The sequence below is a fragment of the Heterocephalus glaber genome, unplaced genomic scaffold, assembly GCF_053883595.1.
Source record: "Heterocephalus glaber isolate CG9 unplaced genomic scaffold, H.glaber_assembly_v1.0 deba00000621, whole genome shotgun sequence".
Classification (NCBI taxonomy): Eukaryota; Metazoa; Chordata; class Mammalia; order Rodentia; family Bathyergidae; genus Heterocephalus; species Heterocephalus glaber.
Genome location: NW_028258153.1, coordinates 16750955 through 16773516, shown reverse-complemented (window position 1 = coordinate 16773516; position 22562 = coordinate 16750955). Strand labels below are relative to the sequence as shown.

General features: G+C 40.5%; 1 protein-coding gene across 4 annotated transcripts in view; it reads right to left on the bottom strand.

The window, feature by feature from the left end:
- The window catches only part of Plekhm3 (pleckstrin homology domain containing M3), a 191545-nt gene that overhangs the window by 149461 nt on the left and 19522 nt on the right, over nt 1-22562 (bottom strand). For all 4 annotated transcript variants that reach the window (XM_004851142.3, XM_087206225.1, XM_021263547.2 and 1 more), the window contains exons 2-3: nt 21560-22471; nt 1759-2694 (exon numbers count right to left, since the gene is read on the bottom strand). In XM_004851142.3, the coding sequence (XP_004851199.1) occupies nt 1759-2694; nt 21560-22166 (1543 nt within the window). In that variant the 5' untranslated portion in view covers nt 22167-22471. The remainder of the gene's footprint in view (nt 1-1758; nt 2695-21559; nt 22472-22562) is intronic.

Below are 22562 nucleotides of genomic sequence, written 5' to 3'. Positions count from 1 at the left end.
TCTCCCGGCCTCTTTTTAGCTCTCTTTGTCTTTTTCCTGTTTTCAATTCTCTGACTGCTGGAAACAGCAGCCTTGCCCTACCTACCCTCTGAGTGCTAAGAACACTGTAATTTTGTTTCTTGGTGGAGTGTGCACTGTCCAGGTTGAGAAGGAGGTGAATTAGGTGACAATCCCTGTATGGCACCTGAGGCTTTTCTTCACACTTTTGGTATAATGTTGCCTGATTCAGGTACTCCAGTGTCCACCTTGAAAACTCAGTTTCTGGGCAAATGATAAATGTTTTCCCTTATTCCAAAACGTAACAGATTTGTTAATCCTATCAGAAATCTAATGCCATAGAAGTATATTGTAATTTCAGAGTTAGCAGTTAACAAATTATATTGAATGCCTGAACTTTGAAACATAATACATGTACCAGTATAAGAAGACACTGGAATGCCAAAAATGTTTAAACTGTGCCAAAATGAGTGTGTCCTTATTTCAAAACCATTTTCTAAAAGTAGCTGTCTAACTTGACACAAGGACTGTCACACTCATAACTATATTCTGGCAACCCGCTATGGTTTAACTGGCTCTTTTCTCTAAACAAGCTTTGCAGATTTCTGCTCAATAGTCACTGAGGCCCTGAGGGCAAAGCAAGAGTGATTCACATAATCCTTCCCTTTAAGTAAATTATTTTTCAATAGAAAAAGTCATCATCATAACTAACCTAAATTTAGAATGTGGTTTTTCACCACCATCTGGCTTTTTTCAATGCAGGAGAAAGAATAAAACAAAACTTTGTGTTGGCTGAGGCTGTGCTTCTTGTTCTTTTTGTTTGTTTGTTTTTTGGTACTGGGGATCAAACTTAGGACCCTGCACTTGTGAGGCAGGCGGTGGAACCACTGAGCTATACGCCCTGCCCTTTTTGTTCATTTCTAAACAATATACTTAAGTCTGATACATTTGAATTAAAACCTTCCCAATCAGGTTTTAAAACTATCTTTATGGCAAAAAATTTATTGTCCCAAATTGTGGGGTTCAGTGAAAGGAAAATAATTTTGATTTAGTTTATTGTAGATATAGATCTGGTGTAGTAATTTTTTTCTATTTTACTGCTTGGAGGAAGGTAGGAAGAATGGAGAGTAGAGAGGAAAGAAGCAGCAATAAGGTTTTCAGACATAATAAGATTACTGCTCCTGAACTTTGTGTCTCACCCTTACACAGCAGTCCCAGAAACTCTGCACTTCCTGGTGATGAGACACAGGCCCATGGAGACCCAGGAGTCGCTTGAAAAATAATTCTCCACTGTTCTTTTAGCCACCTGCACACTTTCTGTCAATGCTGACTTTCTAGATTCCACCTTAACAGGACTTGACAAGGTCATGATCAACAGCAGCTATCGACTACCAGCATTTGCCTTTCCTGAGGAGTGTTAGCAGTCAGCTTTGGACCCAGTTGTATCTCAACACAGTCCCAGGACAGGAAATGGACTCACAGATAATTTAGGAAGTCCAAATTCCAGTTGGCTTAGGCCTTAGCCAAATCATTTTGATTCAGTAAGAAGTATCATATCTACTTCTATTTACTTTACCAATATGGTATGAGCGGTGTTAAGTAGGGACAGATTTTTTTAATATAACAAACACATTGGAGGAGAGATGCTTTTTGTAAACAGAGTTTCTAAGACTCTTAGTGAGGTAATTTAAAAAGTGAATTCCAATTATGGTATTCAGGATTTCTCTTTAATGAGCTTTATGCTGAAAACTTGCTCCATACCTGCACATTTGAAACTTTGAGCAGTGAGTCCTCGCTCCAAAGACAAAGTTGTCAGGATGCTCAGGAAGCTGGTGGTCACGGACTGACGTTTGTTCTTTCTGAGTTCGTGCCCACCCATCTGATCCTTGGGTTTACTCCTCAGTGTGACTTGCAGGTTTTGCTCTGAACTCCTCGCTGCATTGGCAGCTGTCTTCAGAGCCTCCATCCACTCCTGAGCTCTCTGGCGGGTCTCAGCTCGGAGGCGGAGGACATCCTGGGGAAAAATGACTTGAAAGCAAGAGTCACAGCCATCCAGGTGGTCTATCTGGACAGCCAGACACACATCTACGTTATAGCTCAACAAGGGATCCTCATCTAGCTTGCCAGGCTGAAAGGCCATAAGGTAGGCTTTGCTTAGCACAAACATAAATGCCTTCCAGTTATTCTGGACAGTCAGTCGGTAGAGTGTGCCTGATTTGAGGATGTTTTGGTACTGCTTGGAGCTATCCAAGACAGGGGATGGTGGTAGCAGCCCATTGGCTTTCTTCTGTAAACAATGATTCTGCGTACAGTCAACATGATGGCTGAGCCCTGGTGAGTTTGCCAGCTCATCCTGCCGTCCTACGTAACCAGGCACAGCAGTGTGCACGACCTCCCAGAGCTTCTGCCCCCAGTCCAAAGCCTCCCACGGCGACTCTGCCTTTAGCTGCAGCTGAGTGTTGTCACAGAGGACAGTATCCACCATCCTGGCCTCAAGGTGACCCAAGACAGATATGCTCTGGAAGTGTGAAAGCTGGTACGTGGCACAGAGGTTTTGATTCCCACTGCTGTCAAGACTGTAGAAGTATAAGTTATAGGGTGAGAGTTCTGCGTAACAGCTTTGCCAATAACTGTCGTGGTCCTTCCTAATCTCCAGGTAACCCTTCTTCAGAATGTTTGGGAATGTTTGTTTATGTTCTAAAAAAAAAAAAAAAAGAAGAAGCAAAGTATTAATTACTTATGAGAGGGCAGATGCAAGAAACCAATCAGAGCAGAGGTTGACATCTTTCTGGTTCAAACCAAACAAAATAGAAGTAGTAAAATTCCAAGATGGTACCTAATCGGCAAGATGTAGCTAAGGAAAAATCTCCCAGCTAAAAAACTGAACTGGAGTGATGGTGAATATGTGCAAGAGTAAGTATGGGGTGTGCAAGGTCAACATGACTAGTGGATGTCTGTGCAAAAAAAGAAATACTGAATACCTATGAGTAGGTATGCCCTGTGGATCTAGGACCCAATCACACTTTGCCAGGATTTCTTTCTTCTAAGTAACATTCTGCAGAGCACTGAATATACAAAAGAGAAGGCTCCTTCTGCCCCATGACATAATTCCCTGCCAAGTTCTTTCCTTAGGTTGGTGAAGCTAGAAAGAGTCAGTGAAAAAGAGCATGAAATAGGTTGCTCACAAACTGGTTTCTCAGACAGGCACATAAGAACCTGGAGCCAGTTCATGAGCCTTTGTCTAGTAACTAGGATTGCTCCCACCAGCTCACTGTTTAAATGGCAGTTTTCTCTCTGAGCCTGAATGGGCTTAGTATACTATTCCCTTAGCTTATAATGCTCCTTCCTTCTTCAACCACTGACTGCATATTTACCTTCCTCCAGAAAGTATGTCTGTCCCAAATCCCCCAGCCGCACCCACACCTCACCTGTATACATATATCCCTGAGTCAATATCAGGTATCCCAACTATATTATTCCTCTATCATAGGCTCTTATCAGACTGCATTATAGTAGTTTATTTAAATGTCCAAACAAGTTTTGAAGTTAGTTTTAAAAAGTCAATCTTTTCCATAGAACAGTAAGCTTTCTTTACATCTATAATGTCATAGCACATAGTATAGTGCCTGATGTATAATAGGTGCTTTAAAAGTACTTGTTAAATTAGAAATAAAGCTCCTAACACAATGTTCAACACATAGTAGGTATAATTCCCTTCCCGTTTCACAAGTTTATCTAGTCATGCCATCTTTAATCCACAATGAGCTATGACATATGTCAGTTTAGGTTTTTTGTTTTTTGGAATTAAACCCAGGCCCTCTGTACTAAGCTACATCCCAAGCCCATCCATCCTTCTACCTATCTTTTTTAAAATTTTGAGACATGGTCTCACTAAATTGCTACTTTGCTCAAGCTGGGTGCAAACTTGTGAACCTCCTGCCTTAGCCTCTCAGAATGCTGGGATTACAGGCCTGTATCTCCAGACCCAACTCTAGTTTAGTATTTTAATAAAATGGGACTATCGCTTGAGAGACCTCCTGAGATTATCAGATATGAAAATGATATCCATGCAGAAGTGAACACTCTTCCCTGGTAGAGATTTTTCTTTCTGAGATGTTTGTCAATGTCTTTGCTGACATACATTGGAGATAGTCAAAAACTAATAAAGTCATTCCCTAAACAAGACAAATCACACTCCTAGAGGGCAGGATTTTTGCTTTCGGCTACAGAAAAAAAAAAAAAAGAATAAGATTTCAATCTTAAAATAGCAAGCGAAGAGAAAAGGAGAGAAATGAGGCAGAGAAAAAGCCTATTTTACCGGCTTTCCATCTCTAGTCCTGATATTCATTAGTATTTCCGTGGTAACTCAAAAGCCATTAATTTCTTGCAACCCACACTAATCCTTTTGTAAAAAGAGATAATGGATGCCTATTCTCAGTTATCTTTCTCTCTGACAATGCAGTAGAGAGGCAGTGCTGTTAGACACCCTTGCTGCCGCCTCTCCACTTCTCATTTCCGTCAGGACGGATGACAGCTCAGCCTTCTCCATAATAGGGCTTATAAAGGTTTATGACCATGTGCCCTTTCCTGGTCCCTCCTGTGACACAGCAGCTCAGCTATAATTCCCTGAGTAAAAGAAAAAACATCTCTCTTGCTTTTAGAAATTTTGTCTTCTCTTACTTCCCCGAGAGCTTTTTACAGCAACTACCATGAGTTAGAAGTCTCATTTATTTATTTTTCTAGCACTGGGGATTGAACCCAGGACCTTAGCACTGAACACTAACCTACATCCAGTCTTTTTTTTTTTTTTTTAATTTTGGGATAGGATCTGCCAAGTCACTGTTATGGCTTGTGTCTAAATTTCCTCCCAAAGCCTCATGTTGTCATAAGTGGGGCTTTTTCAGAGGTGGCTGGATCTAGAGTATGAAATTGATTCATGATGCAATGCTAGGATTAAGGGGGCTAGGATTAAGGGTGTGAGTGCTATCTGTCCTAAGGGCAGGTAGCCTGGGTACAATATTAGGGACAGAAAGAGGCTTGCTGCTAGTTACTTGTAGTTTGTGGCTTGCTTGTTTGCTTTGTTACTTTTTGCCCACCATGAACTGTCTCTCCTCTGCAATGCCTGTCTGCCATGCCAGCCTGCCTTGGAGCCAGCCAATTATGGACTGAAACCTCTACAAACTTTGAGCCAAATAAACCTTTCCTCCTTTAACTTTGGGTACTGAGTATTTTCTCTCAGCAATGAGAAAAAGTAACTAACACAGTCACTAAATCGCCCAGGCAAGGTTTAAACTTGCAATCCTCCTGCTTCAGCACCCCGAAGTGCTGGGATCACAGCTATGTACTACCCTGTCCAGCCAGATGTCTATCTTTTAATTAAGCCTCAAACACAGCAGCAAACCTGACCAAAACCTCACTTATTTGAGGTAGAGATGTAGCTCAGTGGGAGAGCATTTGCCTAGTATGCCAGAGGCCCTGAATTTGATCTTCAGAAAGGCAAAAACAAAAAACAAACAAAAAAACTCCCAACAGTAACAAAAACACAACACTTCTTTCTGATTGTGTAAGTTAGGGTATGGATGTCAGTTTGGGTAGAGGGAGCAAAAAGTCCTGCTAGGGAATCTCCAGAGTAATAAGGCTAAAGGATACACTGGGTTCCAATATTCTTTTCCCACTCAATAAGCAACATTTCTTATTTCTGTCCCCCACCTCAGCTTCAGTGCTCTGTAGATGCGGTGTTGAACCGAGACAGGAAAGAAAGCATGTTAAACATATGAAGTGGCCTATTCTTAGAGTATATAATTTGTAATGGAAGAAAGCAAAGTTGATCAGGAAATTATACTCTAGGGTGGCTATAAATAGAGTTACATCAAATTCTTTTAATATTTCCTGTGTGAAGTAATGAGAAGAGGGCTGAAGAATGACCATTTCTCTCTAAGCTTCACCAATTGCTACTACTGGATCTGAAGTTTTTAATATTTTTGCTACTAACAAATCAAAGCTATATATTTAAATCTAAATTTTCATTAATTTGCCATAGATTACAGTTTTGTTTCCCTAGACCATATCATTTTAATTCATTTAATAACTCTACATATATCCTTGTAAAGTGTTCAATTTCACAAATGAATAATATAATCTTAATCTTAAATTATATTAGTGATTCAGGATCACTAAGATTTTCACCACTGTGCAAGTGAAAATAGAAAAAAATGATCAAAATGAATCATTGTACCTATGAATCTCACAATGAAACCACAAGACAAATTCCTCATGAAAACAACCCCCCCCCCCCACACACACACAAAAACCACCTTGAAACTCTCCATTTCCTCACTGGGCTAGTACATTTCCCACATTAGCTAGTGCAAAAACCTGGTTCAGGTCCTTCTTGGTGGAGATTGCTTTTCTCTCTCCTTGTCCTCACAGTCCCCAGTGAAGGAGTTTCAGGACAAGAACTGCTACTGACTAAAGAGTAAGAAGGGGAGGTTTCCCTGTCAAGCACCTGATTCACTTCTGTACTGCCAGCCCACCAAAGTTCCTCTTTTGACATTACTTTCTCAGTTCTCAGAAACAGTTCCATGCTCCTGACCACCATCTTCATCAAGGTCTAGTCCACTGTTACTAGTCTGAGCTTTCTGGTCTCTCGTAGTCCTTCCCATGTCCTTATGCCAGACACTTCACAAATTCCAAGGAGACATAGTAAAGTCCATACTCATTAGCTTGGCCTTAAATATCTCATTATGGAAAACTCCAAATACTCTAAAGGATGTAGAAGAGTAAAACAAACACTGTGTATTCATTGCTCAGCTTCAAAAACCAGCAAGGTTCTGTCATTCTTGTTTCATCTCTCCCACTTCTTTCGGCTCTTTTGTTTTTTGTCTTTTGCTGGAATGTGTGAAGAAAAATCATAGATGTTTTATCATTTCACCTGTAAATACTTCAGAGAATATCTCTATTAACAGATTAGAACTTCAAAATCTACACATGGTACTACTTTCACCTATACCCCAAATTAGCAATTCCTTATATAATACTCAGTCTATTTCTAATTTTCCCAGATTAGCTCATCAAAACATTTTTTTGTGTGTATGTGTGGTACTGGGGATCGAACTTGGGACCTTGCGCTTGCCAGGCAGGCACAGTGCCACTGAGTTACATCCCCAGCCCTAAAACATTTCTTTAATACAGATGATTTGTTCAAGTTAGGTTTACATGGCAGGCATGGTGATGCATGCATGTAATCCCAGCACTCCAGGAGGCTGTGAAAAGAGGATCACAAGTTTGAGCCCACTCTGAGTAACTTAGTGACTTAGCAAGACCCTGTCTCAAAATAAAAATTGGCTGGGGATATAGATCAGTATGAAGGCCCTAAGGCCAATCTTCAGATTGAACAAAGAAAAAAAAGAAAAAAATTTTTTTGAGATAGGGTCTTGCTATGTAGTTCAGGCTGGCCTTGAACTCACTATGGAGCCCAGGCTGGCCTCCAACTCAGGGCAATCCTTCTGCCTCAGCTTCTTGAGTGCTGGGATTACAGGTGTTTGCCACCATGCCTGACAAGTTATTTAAATTATTTAAAAAATAACTTAAGTTTACACATTGATTGGTTGGTATGGCTTTTAAGTCTCTTTAAATCTATAACATTTCCCTTTTCCTCTTTTTTTCATGCCATGTATTATTCAATCATTCATTTCTTTATTTTGGGTGCCAAGGACCTAATCCAGGGCCTAATGCTTGCTAAGGTAATGCTCTACCACTGAGCTATACCCTCAGATCCATGCATGTATTTATTGAAGAAACTGGTTCATTTGTCCTGTAGAATTTCCAACAATCTGGACGGTCAAGTGTATCTTTATAGTATTATTAAATGTCCCTCCATTTCTCATGGTTTCAATCAACTACTGCTTGATCTCAAGATTTATTGTTTTTACCTGATTGTCCTTTTCTATTGCTCACTCCTTCCCAACCTTAGCACCTTTTGTCTCCCAATCTCCCTGCCTGGATTGCCCCTTGTCCTTGCTGGTCTATGTTCTCTTCATGCCTGAGGACTTGTGTAGCATCTCACCTACTCTGAAACCTCTCTTCCTCTCTTCTGAGCACAGCCTTGCTCCTCAGAGCCCCATAACTCTACTGTCTATACCTTTCTGAGCATTCACCATTTTTATCTAACATTTCAAAAGCTCTTTCACATTCATCATGTATTTATTACATTTTATAATAAAATTATTCCAAAAATCAGTAAGGAATATAAAAAGCAAAAAAAAAAAAAAAAAAAAAGTCTTTTGCCTTCACATGCCAGCACCCACAATCCTCCTGCTCAGACTGAATACTGTGGTACAAGCCTTTTAGGCATTTTCTATAAATATGTATTAAGAAATAATCAGATGTGTTCAAATATATTAGCATATATATTATTGAGTCACTATGTGCTTTCATCTTGGTATTTTATGCCTTTCTCAAAAAAAAAAAAAAATGACCTAGATCACAATAAATGAAATCTAGTTTACCGAGAAAATGTGATGACCTGACTCAGCACAATGAATGACCCTGTAAGAATAGAATTCTGAAGATCTGGTAATAGCTGGGATGGAAGACAAAGAGGACATTTCAGTATTTTCAAAGAGCTCAATAGCTCTCATGGTACCAACAATCCTAAACTAAAATTATACACGACAATTTAAAGGAAACACTTAAATTCTGTTAACAAGAGTAATAAATATGAAAGGAAGCCAAAATGGAGAGGATGGAGTACTCATAATACGATAGTACAGCACTCCATTCAATATAGGCTCGGCAGAATTGCCTCTCAGTCAAAGCTCAGCAGATATATTACACTTCTTTCACTCTTGGTCATCTTCTCGTTTTTTGTTTGTTTGTTTTTTGATTTTTTGAGACAGGGTCCCTCTATGTAGTTCAGGCTGGCCTTGAACTCATTATGTAGCCCAGGCTGACCTCGAACCCACAGTGATCCTCCTGCGTCAGTCTCCCAGCGTACTGGGATTACCCACCACACCTGGCAATCTTCTCAGTTTCGTCACAGGTTATCTAACACATAGCTGGTTACAAGGACAGATGATTGTGGGAACAGAAAATCAAGGAAACACGATTTATAACAGTTACATGGGCTCAAAGACAAGGCAACAAAGAAATCTGACACACATCTACTGAGTACCAACTATGTGGAAAGCAGGGCTCTAAGCTTTTTGGAGACATAAAAATGATAGAAGTTCTTAAGGTGCTTAGAAGTTTGGTTGTCATCAATGATGCCAATATGACACTTCTACAACAATATAAATTGATTAGCTCAAGAGAGAAACCACAATGTCACTTCAGAACAAAGACATTCCTTCAAATTGGCATTTCTTCACTTATGGCTAATGCCAATTACCTGTACTCAGCTGTTACTATCTTCTGATTTTTAGGCCTCAGCTCCAACTTCCTGGACTACAATGCCATTTGGCCCAACCCTTACCTCGTGGGTCTAGCCCAGGTTCCAGCTGCAACACGCTGACAGCCCAGAGCCTGGGAGATGTGGTCAGACTTCCTCAGGAACACAGGGCTTCCTGAGAGCCATCCAGCCACCACCAGCCCACTCCTTGCTCCAGAACTACATGCTTCTCTGGGGGCTAGTTACAGCCTTTCGGCCTCAAGACTCCACTCTAGGCATGACTCTAAGTCCAGGGGACTCCTGGGCTTCATCTCTTTAAGACTGTCCTACTTTCAGCTCCCTATGCCCTTGGCCTAAATGCAGTGGTGGTGAACCTTTTAGAGCTTTCAATGATAACAGAGAGCCGGCTATGGCACATGTGCCATAGGTTCGCCAACACTGGCCTAGAGTAACAGCCCTTCTGGCACTGTCTGAAGCAGACACAGAGGGCAACTTTCATTGACTGCTATTATCAACCTGGAACTCTATACTGAGAAAGATGCTAAGGCTGAGTGGAAAAGAACGCAAGATATTACTGAGTTGGGTAAAAATGTTATGTATTTGCCCTCTGTGTTTAGGATCTCTATTAACACAGCTCCTGGCTCTCTGATTCCAGAATCCAATCCTCTCTTCCACAGTAGTAACACCCTAGACTTTTTAGAACTCTTCTAATAAGGTACTTGTCATTACCTGGGCATTCTTCTCACTCCCGCTCACCCACCTTCCATTTGAACCTCATGAGGCCTTCAAGTACAAAATCCTTCCACTTCACCCCTCGAAGTGCCATCCCTACATCACTAGTCTCTTTCTTTCTCTAGACTATGTTCAGTTGTTATAATTTGCTTTCTCCTATTTCCCGAGTTTAATCACCATTGTGGATTGGCACTCTCCTTTGTATTTTCTACTTAAGCCTAACATTCTTAAGATACAGAAATGCTAACCCAGGCAAATATGGATTCATAGTGCTCAACTTCTTTCATATTTTTACTCCTGATAATTCATTCTTTGACTCATTTCAACAGATGCCAAACACAATCCATGAAACAATTTTTCTGTACTGTCTTAACTTTCCAAAATCTAAATCCCACCACCTCTTTGTGCACTGCAGGATGCCCCTTTACATATGCTACATTTGGCTTCACTTGATCATCATACTAACCAATGTCCTATGGAAGAGCCACAGAGATTAGTGGTTAAGGCCATAAAGTTGCTGAAGCAATATCCTAGGTTCAAATCCCTATTTTTCCCTCATTGGCTGTGTGACCATGGGCAAATTACTTAACCTGAGTCTCACTTTCCCCTTGAAAGTGAGGCTATATTAGCAGTGCCTACCTCCTTGTATTAATGTGCAGAAGAAATGAGTAATTCTTAGAATTTTAGACTTTTAATCTCAAAAGAAGAAACTTTCTTTTTGTATGAGACAAACTTTTAATATTAGCTAGTTAAGAAAACCATACATGAGTCACTGTAGGCAAAACATGGGCACAAAGTGAGACACTCATCAACCCAAAAGGCACCAGTAAAAGAAATTAACACTTAGACTAAGCCTGCTGTATTAACACAAAATAAAGTCACCATTCCATAAAAATGATTAGCAAAATGATACCATGAGAGTACCTGAAGAAAAGCCATGCACAGCCAAAGAAAAAAAATGCAAAGAGTGTATGACAAGGGACATACAACTACATCCAGGTAAATGGCTGCTTTAACAGCATGTGATAACAAAAGGTGGTCTCTTATAGAGGGTGTTGCACTGTATGGGTTTTGCTGATTAAAATAGGAAAAAGAAAAAGATTCAGCCCCTCCCCGAAGTTCATGTACAATGTAGTGGTACAGCCCTTGTTACAAGCAGATTTATTTAGGCATAATGATTACTTTGTCAATAAGAAATGCCTTATCTCCTTACTAAAGTTGAACTTTCCACATCTACTCTGTCCCAAATTCTACTCTACTTCTCCAGAACCCCTTCCCCTGAAACATCTTAAAACTCTCCTTCTGCTAACCTCTTTTCCTCCATCTTCCAATATCCTAGGGTTTACTGTGTCTAGTGGAAAATCATTCACTCAATCCTACCTCTCCTATGGTAATCTGTCTCCCTTCAGATCCAAGATTACTATGACTGCACTTCCTGCTTCACACAATCTGACCTCTAAATATTGCTCTGACCTCCTCTCGCATTCCTTTTCCAGCCACAATCCTCTCTTCTGTTCCTTCAACAAGCCTTGTCCAGGCTGGCTTCAAGGCCTCTCATGTTGCTATACCTCCATCTGGAACTTTCTACCACATTCCATCATCTTTCTTGCCTCCCTCTCAGTTCAACTCAAAATGGTTATCCTCAGTGAGGCCATGCCTTACCACTCAAGTAAAAGAGCCCCTCTCTGCCACTCACTTTGCTCTTATTTTCCCCAAAGACTTCTTTCCTTCTCTTGTGGGCAGGGACTTGATCTCTCTCCCACCCCTTGTATACCAGTGGTTGGATCTATAAATATTTGTTGAGTGTATTAGCAAAGGTCTACGCTAGAATCTGTGGAGATGCCAAATGAATTAGACACTGATCCTGTGAACAGAGTTTATACATAGCTCAGCAGAGTAGAAAAAGACAGGTCTCAAAGTATGTGCAGTATGAGACATGAAGTCCTCAGAGCCTTCTAACAAGCACAGCTGAAGGGCTTAGATGCTCAGAGAAGAGAGGACTTTCTGCCAGGGAAGTTCTTGAGAGTCTTGAAGAGGGGTAGTGTTCAAGATAGACTTTGAAGAGAGGATGGGATTGGTGATTCTGGGAAAAGGGCATTGCAAGTGGCAGGCCTTTACCTTTCCTTCATCAGTTTATACTCTTTCCCCAGTTAAAGCCCTTCCTTTCCTTTTCACAAGTCCAACTTCTTCATGGCCAAAGTCACCCTAATCTGAGTTCTCCTCACCTCATGTCATGATGACTGACAAGAGAGCCTCTTGATTGGTTTCCATCCCCTTAATTCTTTCCACTACCACCTCATCCCACATATTCTTGGAGCCTGAGGAGATTCAGCAAACAGCATTCCTTCTCCTCACTCAAGTTTTGAACCAACTGAGATTGACAGAGAAAGGAAAACATCAGCCAGTTGGAGGAGGCCACTTAGGTGTGTCACAACAAGCTGAACCCCAGGATTATACTGACTTACCTCTGAGTCACAAGCAGCCCCAGATAGCTCCAGGCCTCCCCTCCTGGGGGCTGTACGTGAAGGGCTGATGGCACACAGGATCAGATCTAGAGTTGTTGACCAGAATCATGCTTCTTGTGAGAAGCTCAGTTACATGGTTCCTCTCCTAAATAGTTGCCAGTAAGTCACTCCTCTTTCCCAGGGGTGGAGCAGAAAAAAGGAAGAAGAGAGGCCCACTAACAGTGCTATTCTTTTTTTTTTTTTTTTGTGCCAGGGATCGAACTCAGGACCTTGTGCTTGCAAGGCGGCACCACTGAGCTAAATCCCCAGCCCAGGAGAACATATTTAATTAATCTTAGATTTTTGTTCTTGTTACAGACATGGGAGACAAGTGAACTTAACAAGATTTGCATTAATTATGACACTGCCACAAATGCTCATAGCAAAGAACATGAAGAGAAAAATAACATGGGGACCAATGTATTATACATTTTAGACATGCTGCACAGACCCTAGCACAGTGCTGGCCAGCATAGTGCAGAGATGTTATCCCACAGGTATTTCTTAATAAATTTATTCTATCAGAAAGGAACTAGGATCAATATTCGTTCTATCTACTTTGGAGACTTTTATTTAAAGGTAAAAACAGGGTATCTCAGTTTACCCTTCTAGGGGAAAAGGCAAATTATCTGCATAGCCTCTAGTAGAAAGAGACCTGTAATACATCTAGCTACACCTTAGATAGATGTACCAACCAAGGGATGTTTTCTGTCTGCATAAAGATGCTGTGGACAACAGTGATCACAGTAGGTACAGTCTTGGTCAATTTCTCTTCTCCAGCATGAACCTGATCAGGAGATCATAGACCCAGCTTAAAAGCAGAAGCTTTCACCTTCTGTGACAAGGGAAACCCTGGCCATTGTAGAATTTTTTGAGCCAGTAAGCAATTCCAACCACCAGCTTTCAAACCATGCTTACTCTCCCATGGCAAGCATTTTGCTCCATTTTCCTAATCTAGAGGAATTAAATACAAAAGAATCTCTCAGAGTGCCAGATTTTAAGATAAATGGAATTCTATTACTAAACCTTTGTAAAACCTGCAAAATGATAGAAACTTAAGAGGTAAAGGGATGCTAAAAATTCCACCAGCCCAGCCCCATCTGAGACAGAGACTGTCCAGTTGCCTTCAAGAAAAACCCAATTTAGTTCAGGTTTGGTTTTCATAGGCTCAAGGGACAGGATGACTCTCCCCTGCCCCACAGAAAAAATGATAATTTGTTTAAACCAATCACAATAATCTTATTTTCCTTTGCCAGAGAATGTCATAAGGATGGGCATTCAATTTAGTTCTGGCACTGAGAGGACACTGTTGGGAGCCATCAGAAAGAAACCCAGAGGAGATGTCCTGCTTCCCTTTCCTAACTTTGGCTGTTGACATAAAAATAAGAGTCTTGGCTGCTGTAGCCACTTTGTATCAATGAAGAGAGAGAAGAGACATCACCAACATTCTGAGGATAGCAGAGAAAAAAGTTAGGAATCCCCCAGTCCTTGTTGACCCTGGGACCATCCATCTCTAGGATTCTTGTTAAATGTTTACTGCATATAATACTTATTCACTAAGTGTTCAATAGCTATCTACTAGGCAGATGAAAAAAATACAATGATAAGAGTCTTACTATTTATGTCATTCTGGATTATTATATTATTTTCTTCTAAAAGCATTCTAAACTCATTTCATAGACTTGGAAAGAGATTCCAGGAAGCAGAATGACTTAGCCAAAGTTAAACCACAAAGTGGGCAACTTGATAGTGGAAGTCCAATGTCCAGACTTTTCAATCTAGTTCAAACTGTGTTTTACTGATGGTGGAAGAAATGAGTCCTAAACACTGTTGCTTGAGAGGCAGTCTAGCAGGGCGGTCATATGCGTCTCTGGAGTTGGGCCTGGCTTGGAATCCTACTCCAACAACATACTTGCTGTATGGCCTTGAGTGAGTTCAACTCTCAAAGCCTGCGCTTCCTCATTTGTAGAATCAGGACCACATCACCTGTTACATTAAACTGCTATGAAAATGAAATAAGATAATGAATCAATACTTACAGGGCTGAATGCAAAGATAACTCTCATTAAATGACAACAGTTACTGAGAGTACTGAGGGGGTGTGTCTAGACTGGTTCTCATTAAATAGCTCAAATTGGCCTTGAACTCATCCTCTTCCTCAGCTTCCCATGTGCTAGGATTATAGGCATGTGCTGCCTTGCCCAGCTTCTTACTGAGAGCATTAAGAACAAACTGGATTCAACTCAATACAACTACAGGTAAGGACAAAATAAACAGAAGCCATTTCCATTTTGTAAAAAACAAAGCTATTCTGTCTTGCCGGCCATGATGGTACATGCCTGCAATCCTAGCACTAAGGAGTTTGAGGCAGGAAGATCGCCATGAGTTTCAGACCATAGTGAATTCAAAGCCAGCCTGAACTACATAGTGAGACCCTGTCTCAAAAGCAAAAACAACAAAAAAAACCTAAACCAAACCAAAAATGCTATTCTGTCTTAATTTTCTAAGCAACAATACATAGACTTCAACCTTCCACACTTGGTACAGTGCAAAGTATTCTACAATATGGTTCACATCTTCAAAGGACTTTCAATCTACTGGGGGAGATGGATGGATAAGGAATTATCTATAATGTACAATAAAATAAAATGTGCTTGGGAAATGTAAAGTGAAAGAAAAAGATATTGAGAAAAATTAGAAAGGTCTCAAAGAGGATGTGGCATTTGAATAAGTCCTTGAGAGATAATAGAGGATCTCTGAACGTGAAACGGGCAGGCAAAGTATACTGGGATGAAGAGAGCATGAGCAAAAACCCAAGAACTTGAAAGCACATGGCAAATTCAATACAGCAAAATATCAGGTGGAGGACAGTGTGAGTGGTGAGGTTGGGAAGACACTTGAGTGGTTTTTTAAAGTTTACACTTGATTGTGTAAGTAATGGGGAACCATTGTTCATGTTTGGAACAGAGTGGAATGAAGAGATTTGTGTTTTAGGAGGATAACTCTAGAAGTTGGTAAAATTAATAACCATAGTTTTCCTTAACCTAAATAAACAAACAAATGAACCACAAAGAACATCAGACCATTTTCCCAGCCCCCATACAGTACAGAAATGTTAAGAACTGGAGTGCAGGCTGTTAGTGTGCCATACGGGTTTTCCAAATAGCTGCCACTGAGCAACTTTCAATAATGTAACCAATGGAAACTATATGACCACATAAAATCAACTTTTTGGTACCTATTTTAGCAACTTCTTTGAACTGACTAATCGTGTTGAAAGGTGAATCATGAATTCAACAAGAGATCATGTCCTGGTGACCTCACTTATTCTAAGCTCTCAGGACTATTCCCACCTCTCCTGGCTGCAAGGCTTTTGAAGAATATCATAATTGAAAACACAGTCATTTTAGTGTAAGTCCCAAACTTGGCTTTTTAAGTCAAAGATGGGAAAAAAAGGAAGCGAAAGAGCAACATAAAACCCAGAATAAAGAACCTATACTGTCATGGTTTTCCTATCCCTAAAGAAAATCTCTGCTTGAGACCATCTCCTAAAGTACTTAGAACAAGAAGACACAAGCACAGGAACAGTGCCAGGTCACCACAGAGTAAAACCGATAGACACAAAAGCCCAGCTGACCACTGCCCTTGCCAAGCACATAAAAATGTGAATACAGTCAGGGAGAGAAAAGTAAGATTCTGGAAGTTTACTGAGTTTCAGAATTCTATAATTAATCCAAAAGATTTTTTTTTACAGATTTTGATTTTAAACATTGCCACTGCAGTTCATATAAAAGTAGAGTTACAAGGTACACAATCTTTCAGTGTTAAAATAATTTTAACAATACCTACACTTCCATCATGACCTTTCATTATGGATCTGACTATAGTAATTAGCACCCACACAACCATGAGTCAGGGTCAGTTCAAATACTCGAATAATATGACTTTAGAGATGGGAGGGATGGGAGAGATAATTGACATTTACAAATGGAAGGCAATAAACTATAAGTGATTTTTCCAAACCTATGAGTAAATTAGGAGTAAAATCAAGATAAGACTTTCCTTTTTTTTTTTTTTGGTAGTAAGAGGAATGGAATACAAGGCTCATACACACTAGGCAAGCAGTCTGCCACTAAGCTACATCCCCAGCTCTTCTTCACATTTTTTTCATTCATTCATTCATTCATTTATTTATTTATTGGTACTGGGGATCGAACTCGGGACCTTGTGCTTGGGAGGCAGGCGGAGAAACCACTGAGCTAAATCCCTGGCCCTCTTTACATTTTATTTTGAGACAGTCCCAACTAACTTGCCTAGGGTGACATCAAACTTTCAATGTTCCTACTTCAGCCTCCCAAGTAGCTGGGATTACAAATGTGTGTCAGTGTGCCAGTGGTCCAAGACACTTCTGAATCCTAGTTGAATATTCTTTACACATAGCCTTACCTTCCTCTGCTATGTGTCTTTATTAATAAGTGTGCAGGTGTTCATATGTGTCTATATCCTATTTTCGCACGTATACCTATATGAATAGTATCTAACACCCACGTATTCATAGGACTTTGTTTCTTCTTTAAGATATATTAATATTTGGATTATAATTCTGTGATGAATTCTGTGATCTTCCAGGGAATTCCCAGGAGTCTATGTACCATTACTCAATGAACAGCAGCAGCATGATAGTGATACAGAGAGGAGGAAGGTTAAGTACAGATAACAGTGAAGAGCATGTCTTTATAGAACTAAGATTATTAGTGCTAGGACCAGAAATCAGCCATTCAGTGGTGAGATCTGGGCCCTCCCTCAGGGCTAGCTCCCAGTCACAGAGCTTCCCCAGGGCATGGCAGACACTGAGATAGCAGTAAAGAAGAGAGCAGCCCCTGAGGATGTTTTAGTCTACATCACCTAGCTTGAGGTTCTTTAGAAATAATGTCCTCTGATGCCACCTTGCCTGAGACCTATTCCTTCCCATCATTGTATGACCTAACCTTTTGACATTACTATCCAATTATCGTCAGAAAATGCAGGTGGTACTAATTAGGCTGGATTCAAGCCACATGCCAGTGGTTTACTAAGACCAGCTGGCAGCACCCTTCATCCACTAGCACAACATACCTTCTAAGGAGTTGACCTGGGGCTGCCTGTGTCTGAGGCAACGCAGCCTCTACAATGCTTTCACAGGTTTCTTTCTTTCTTTTTTTTTTTTTTCTTTTTTTCCCCCATCACTGAGGATTGAACATAGGGTCTTCACATTGAGCTACATCTCCAGCCCTTTCTTTATTTTTTATTTTGAGACAGGATCTAAGTTGTTAAGTTGCCCAGGCTGGGCTGGAACTTTTGATCCTCCTGCCTCAGTCTCTCAGAGTGCTGAAATTACACGTGTGCACCACCACACTCAGCTACAAGTTTCTAAGTAAAACAACCAAAAAATGAGGCAAACACCAAAACTCTCATCCTGGTCCTCCAAATCCTTGGAGTTGGCTCACTTAAGCTTTCTGTGTGGCTAACATGCAAGAGGGTGAAAGGCAAAGTTACAGCTCTGTGCTGTTCCTATATTTCAGTGAGTATGTTAAATATAGGAAACAATCCTTGTCTAGTGAGATTACTTTGATGTGCCTCAATTTTTCCTATACAAGTTCACTGAGAGCTCAAAAGAAATTAAAGAAAATTGTACTTCAATAAATATCCCACATGTTATGGCTTAAGAAAAATGGAGCCACAGAGAGGTTAAGAAATCTGCTCTATGTTACCCAGACAGTAAGTAATGGAACATGTCTGAAACTCTATGAGACCTTGTTTGACCAGAAGCCCTTCTTCAAAGAGCCTGGCCTATCAGCAAAACAGCTACTACTACACCCCACTACTCGCTGCCTTCGTTATTCCAAAACCTATCTTGATTTGTACTCAGAGCCAAGTTTACCTCAGTAAGTCTCAAGAGCCACTTATTTATCACCAATTGCAGGAGAAGATGCAAAGGTCCCTCATAAGGAAGACCTTTGCACTTCCTGTTCTAGAAGCAAGGAGAGGGGATGAGGGTAGCAAAGAAGGAAAGGGTAGACAAGAAGCAGAAGAACCGCTCTTGAGAAATCTTTAAACTACTCAAGGTGAGATCGGAGAAGCTAGGATAAAAAATGAATTATCAAGTGAAGAACATAAGACCAGTAATAAAGCCTTCGAGGAATGGAGTGACAGCTAGGCACAAAATCAAGTTGACCTCTTCAAAGTAAACCCATCTACCTAAATTGTATTTCTTTTGAGGAGGTTGTAAGAACAGTAAGACTAGGAGATGGGAGGATTACGGATCGTGTTGGGACACTCTGAACTGAGATGCCTATGAAACATTCCAACAGATGTTCACCAGGTGGGTGGATAAATGAGTCTACAGCTCTGGCCCAACCCCAAATCTGCTGAGGCCTCATCTCCGGCTCTAGCTAAGATATCTCTGCTTCTGGTATATTTCTTAAGAGAAACAATCAGACTTTCTTCAGTTTAGATGGCTAATTTTGAAGGTTTTGAAGTAAACTCTACTCAAAGATCTTGGCTGATTTTGACTAGTATGCACATACATCCCTTCAAATGTTTGTGAGTCAGCAATCAGCCATAAATCTACAACTCTTCTCTATTCCCAGCCCAAGAATAGTGGCTGTTGCTTGTCCTGCCCTTTACCAGTTGAGCACAAAAACATGACTTATTTCTGCCTCATCAGAGCATACCAAAAAGAAAAGGTGTCAGAAACTTGGCACACCCTTTACACAAGTTTGATAATTCCTGTTAGGGTGTGTATCTCATGAATGAGCAAAAGGTTGCCGGGATACATTACATCAGTTCCTGCAAAGGCCATTTGTTACAGTTTACTTTTCAAAATACTATTCGACTTTAGCCAGGTGTTGTGGCGCATGCCTGTAATCCCAGCACTCAGGAGGCGGAGGCAGGAGGACTGACACAAGTTCAAGGCTAGCTTGGGCTCCAAAGTGAGTTCAAGGCCAGCCTGGACTACATAGCAAGACTGTCTCAAAAAACAAGCAAAAAACCAAACAAAAACAAAAACAAAATACCACTCACCTTCTATTTCAATATAAATTAGTATTAAATTTCTTTTCAAATTGAGAATTACTGAAGAATGATCATGGTTTGTCTAATACTCAGGGGAAAAGTCCATAACTTTTCAGAAACTAAGGTGTGGTTCTTCAATTTTCAATCTGAATAAGATAGGAAAAAAAGTTGGAAATATGACATTCTTGTCATTTGGGTTATACCAGGGATTTAGAATCGTTAAGGGGGCTTAGTGATAAAATTCTATATGAATTTTAAGAAACAAAACAATAAAATACACTACTGAGATTACTTGCTAATCAAAGAGTGTACTGATTTGTACATGGACTCAAGCAGTTCAAAGGTAAAGCTATCGTTCTGCCAGAAACGGGTCACAGCAACTCGTTTGTCTCCTACTATCTAATCAGTCACCATGTCCTTGCTTCCTAATAATGTCCTTGTCCTTTCACTTCCATGGCCACCACCATTTGCTACATGTTATGGAAAACGGTGAGCACCTATGAGAGAAAACAAGGAATTAAAGGTTACAAATCTGAATAGGGGACAAAAAGAATTTTTGAAAGGAGAAATTTTAATTGTATATGAAAATACACTGGATTTCCTAAATATTCCTACTAAACTATATCATTGCCTTGGGTTACACTTATAAACTAATTATATTTATTAAAATGTTAAATGTATCAATGGACTACCAAGCAAAAGTAGAAATGAAAGTATGCAGTAACTCTAATATAGCAGTAAGGCAAACCATAAAATACCAGTTAATTTGAGTTGAAGCCATCTAAATTAAGGGCTGAGCAGGTAAGTGAAGAATCAGTAATAAAAATTGCAGTTATTACTGATAAATGAAGTTATTTTGAAGAAAAATGGTGGGGAAAATGGAGAGATGGTTTGTTCTATCTACAGAAGAGCAAGCTCACATGTGATTATAGGAGTTTTGCATATACATGTGTATGTGTACATGTATAAAATATGAGAAAAAAGAAAATCAAAGCCCTCCAGTGGTGGTGAGCCTATGGTACATGTGCCGCATTGGGCTGTTGGCACTGAAAAGTCTACAAGGTTTGACACCATTGTAACATGGGGCCCTAACCATCTTCTCTAGCTATTTCCACCACTGTTTGCCATGCGATCTTTGGCTCTACTCACAAGGGTCTGCTTGCTGGCCTCTGCACTCCCAACTCCTTACCCTTGGCGCTGAGGATGGAGCCCAGGGCCACATCCAAGCTAGCCAAGTGGTCTACCACTGAGCTACACCCTAGCACCTTCTCCTCAGGTTTGTTCACTCTATAATCCTATCATCTTTGCCTTCTGAATTGTTGTGTCCTTCATAGTCCAGCTCAAATTCCATGCCCCTTTACACGTCCTTCCTGACCAGTCCAATCTATGGTGTCTTTTCTTTCCTCTGTGCTCTTATAGCCCACTCACTTGTATATAGAGTAAAACAAAAGTTCCCTCACAAACCTTCCTGGGTCTCCATTAGGGTCTGATCCCTTCCACTAGATGAGAAAGTTTTACAGGGCAAGGATCCTGTCTTCACATATCATTAAATCCATCATAGCACAAAGCTAAACCCAATCTATGATCCAATAAAATCTACTGATGTGAATAAGCAGTATCACATAATGCTCAAAGGAAAATACATTCAATATGAGAGTATTCCACAAGAGAGAATTAACCACGGTTGTCTTTTCACTAAATATCTCCCGAGAAGACAAGAATGCTGACTTGAGACAAGGTAAAGTCAAAGTAAGCAGAAGAAGGAGTTTAAGTAAGCAAAGCCAGATGTGGATTTTGGAGAGTAACATTCTCCTGCGGTTGATAGAAGAGAGCCAGGAAAAATCAACAAGTATTCAATAGAGTTCAGATAACAATTAAAACATACCAGTATTTCCTTGAGCATCTTCTACCTTACTTGCTGAGGGCAACAGGAAAGAGGGCCTGGTGAAGTGAGGGCCTTGGAGAAATGGTGGCTGTGGCTGCTGCTGCAAAGGTATGGTTTTGAGGACTACTCGCCAGTCTGCTTGGGTAACATCTGACCTTGATCGAGCATGCCCTCGCTTGAAAGTAGAGGTCTCATCCAGTAAGTCATTCACAGAACGAGGTCTATCCCTCCGACGCTGACAGATGTTGAAAAAATTAAATGTTGATGCTTCCTTTTGTTCCATCCAGGACAGATTATCTGGAGTTGTCCCTCTCTGAACCATAAACTGTTCTTTGGCAGGGAAGACATTTTGAGCTTTGGTTTCTAACAGTCTGCTCTTACAGTGCTCCCAAATCACGCTCCCCTTGCCCAGGGAGGCAATGTCTCTCATAGCACCATTGTCTGTTATGTCACTGAGTACCTCATGCCCCACCAGTTCAGGGACTTCCTGAATCCCATAAACCTCTGCTTGCTGCACAGCCTTTTCTAGCTTACTATCAAAAGTACTAAAGAAATCCTCAGTAACTTCTAAGGCTGGGCTGATATCATCCACTTCCAAAGCTTCCATGTCCTATATTCCAAGAGGCTTCCGCCTCTCAAGCTGGTCGAGGGCAAGCCTTCACAAACATTCACCAAACAAAGACAGGTGCTTCTGTAATAGAGCTATGGAAACAGCTGGAAGGAAGCTTCATTGGGCTGCCTAGAGCAGGTCAAGGATGAGAGTGGTTGGTATTTTGCTGGGCACTGAAAACATTTGCTCATAACAGAACCATGGAGAGATAAATATTCCTTTGAGCTTATTCATCAATGAGATTTTTGTGACGACAACAAGGTAGTTCTTGTCAAAGTGATGCCATACCAATCCTTAATATCCTGGAAGAAAGTAAACAAAACAACATTAGCATATGGTTGTGTTCTATAGTACACCAATCTTCCCAGTTACTTTCTCATCTTTACACTTCTT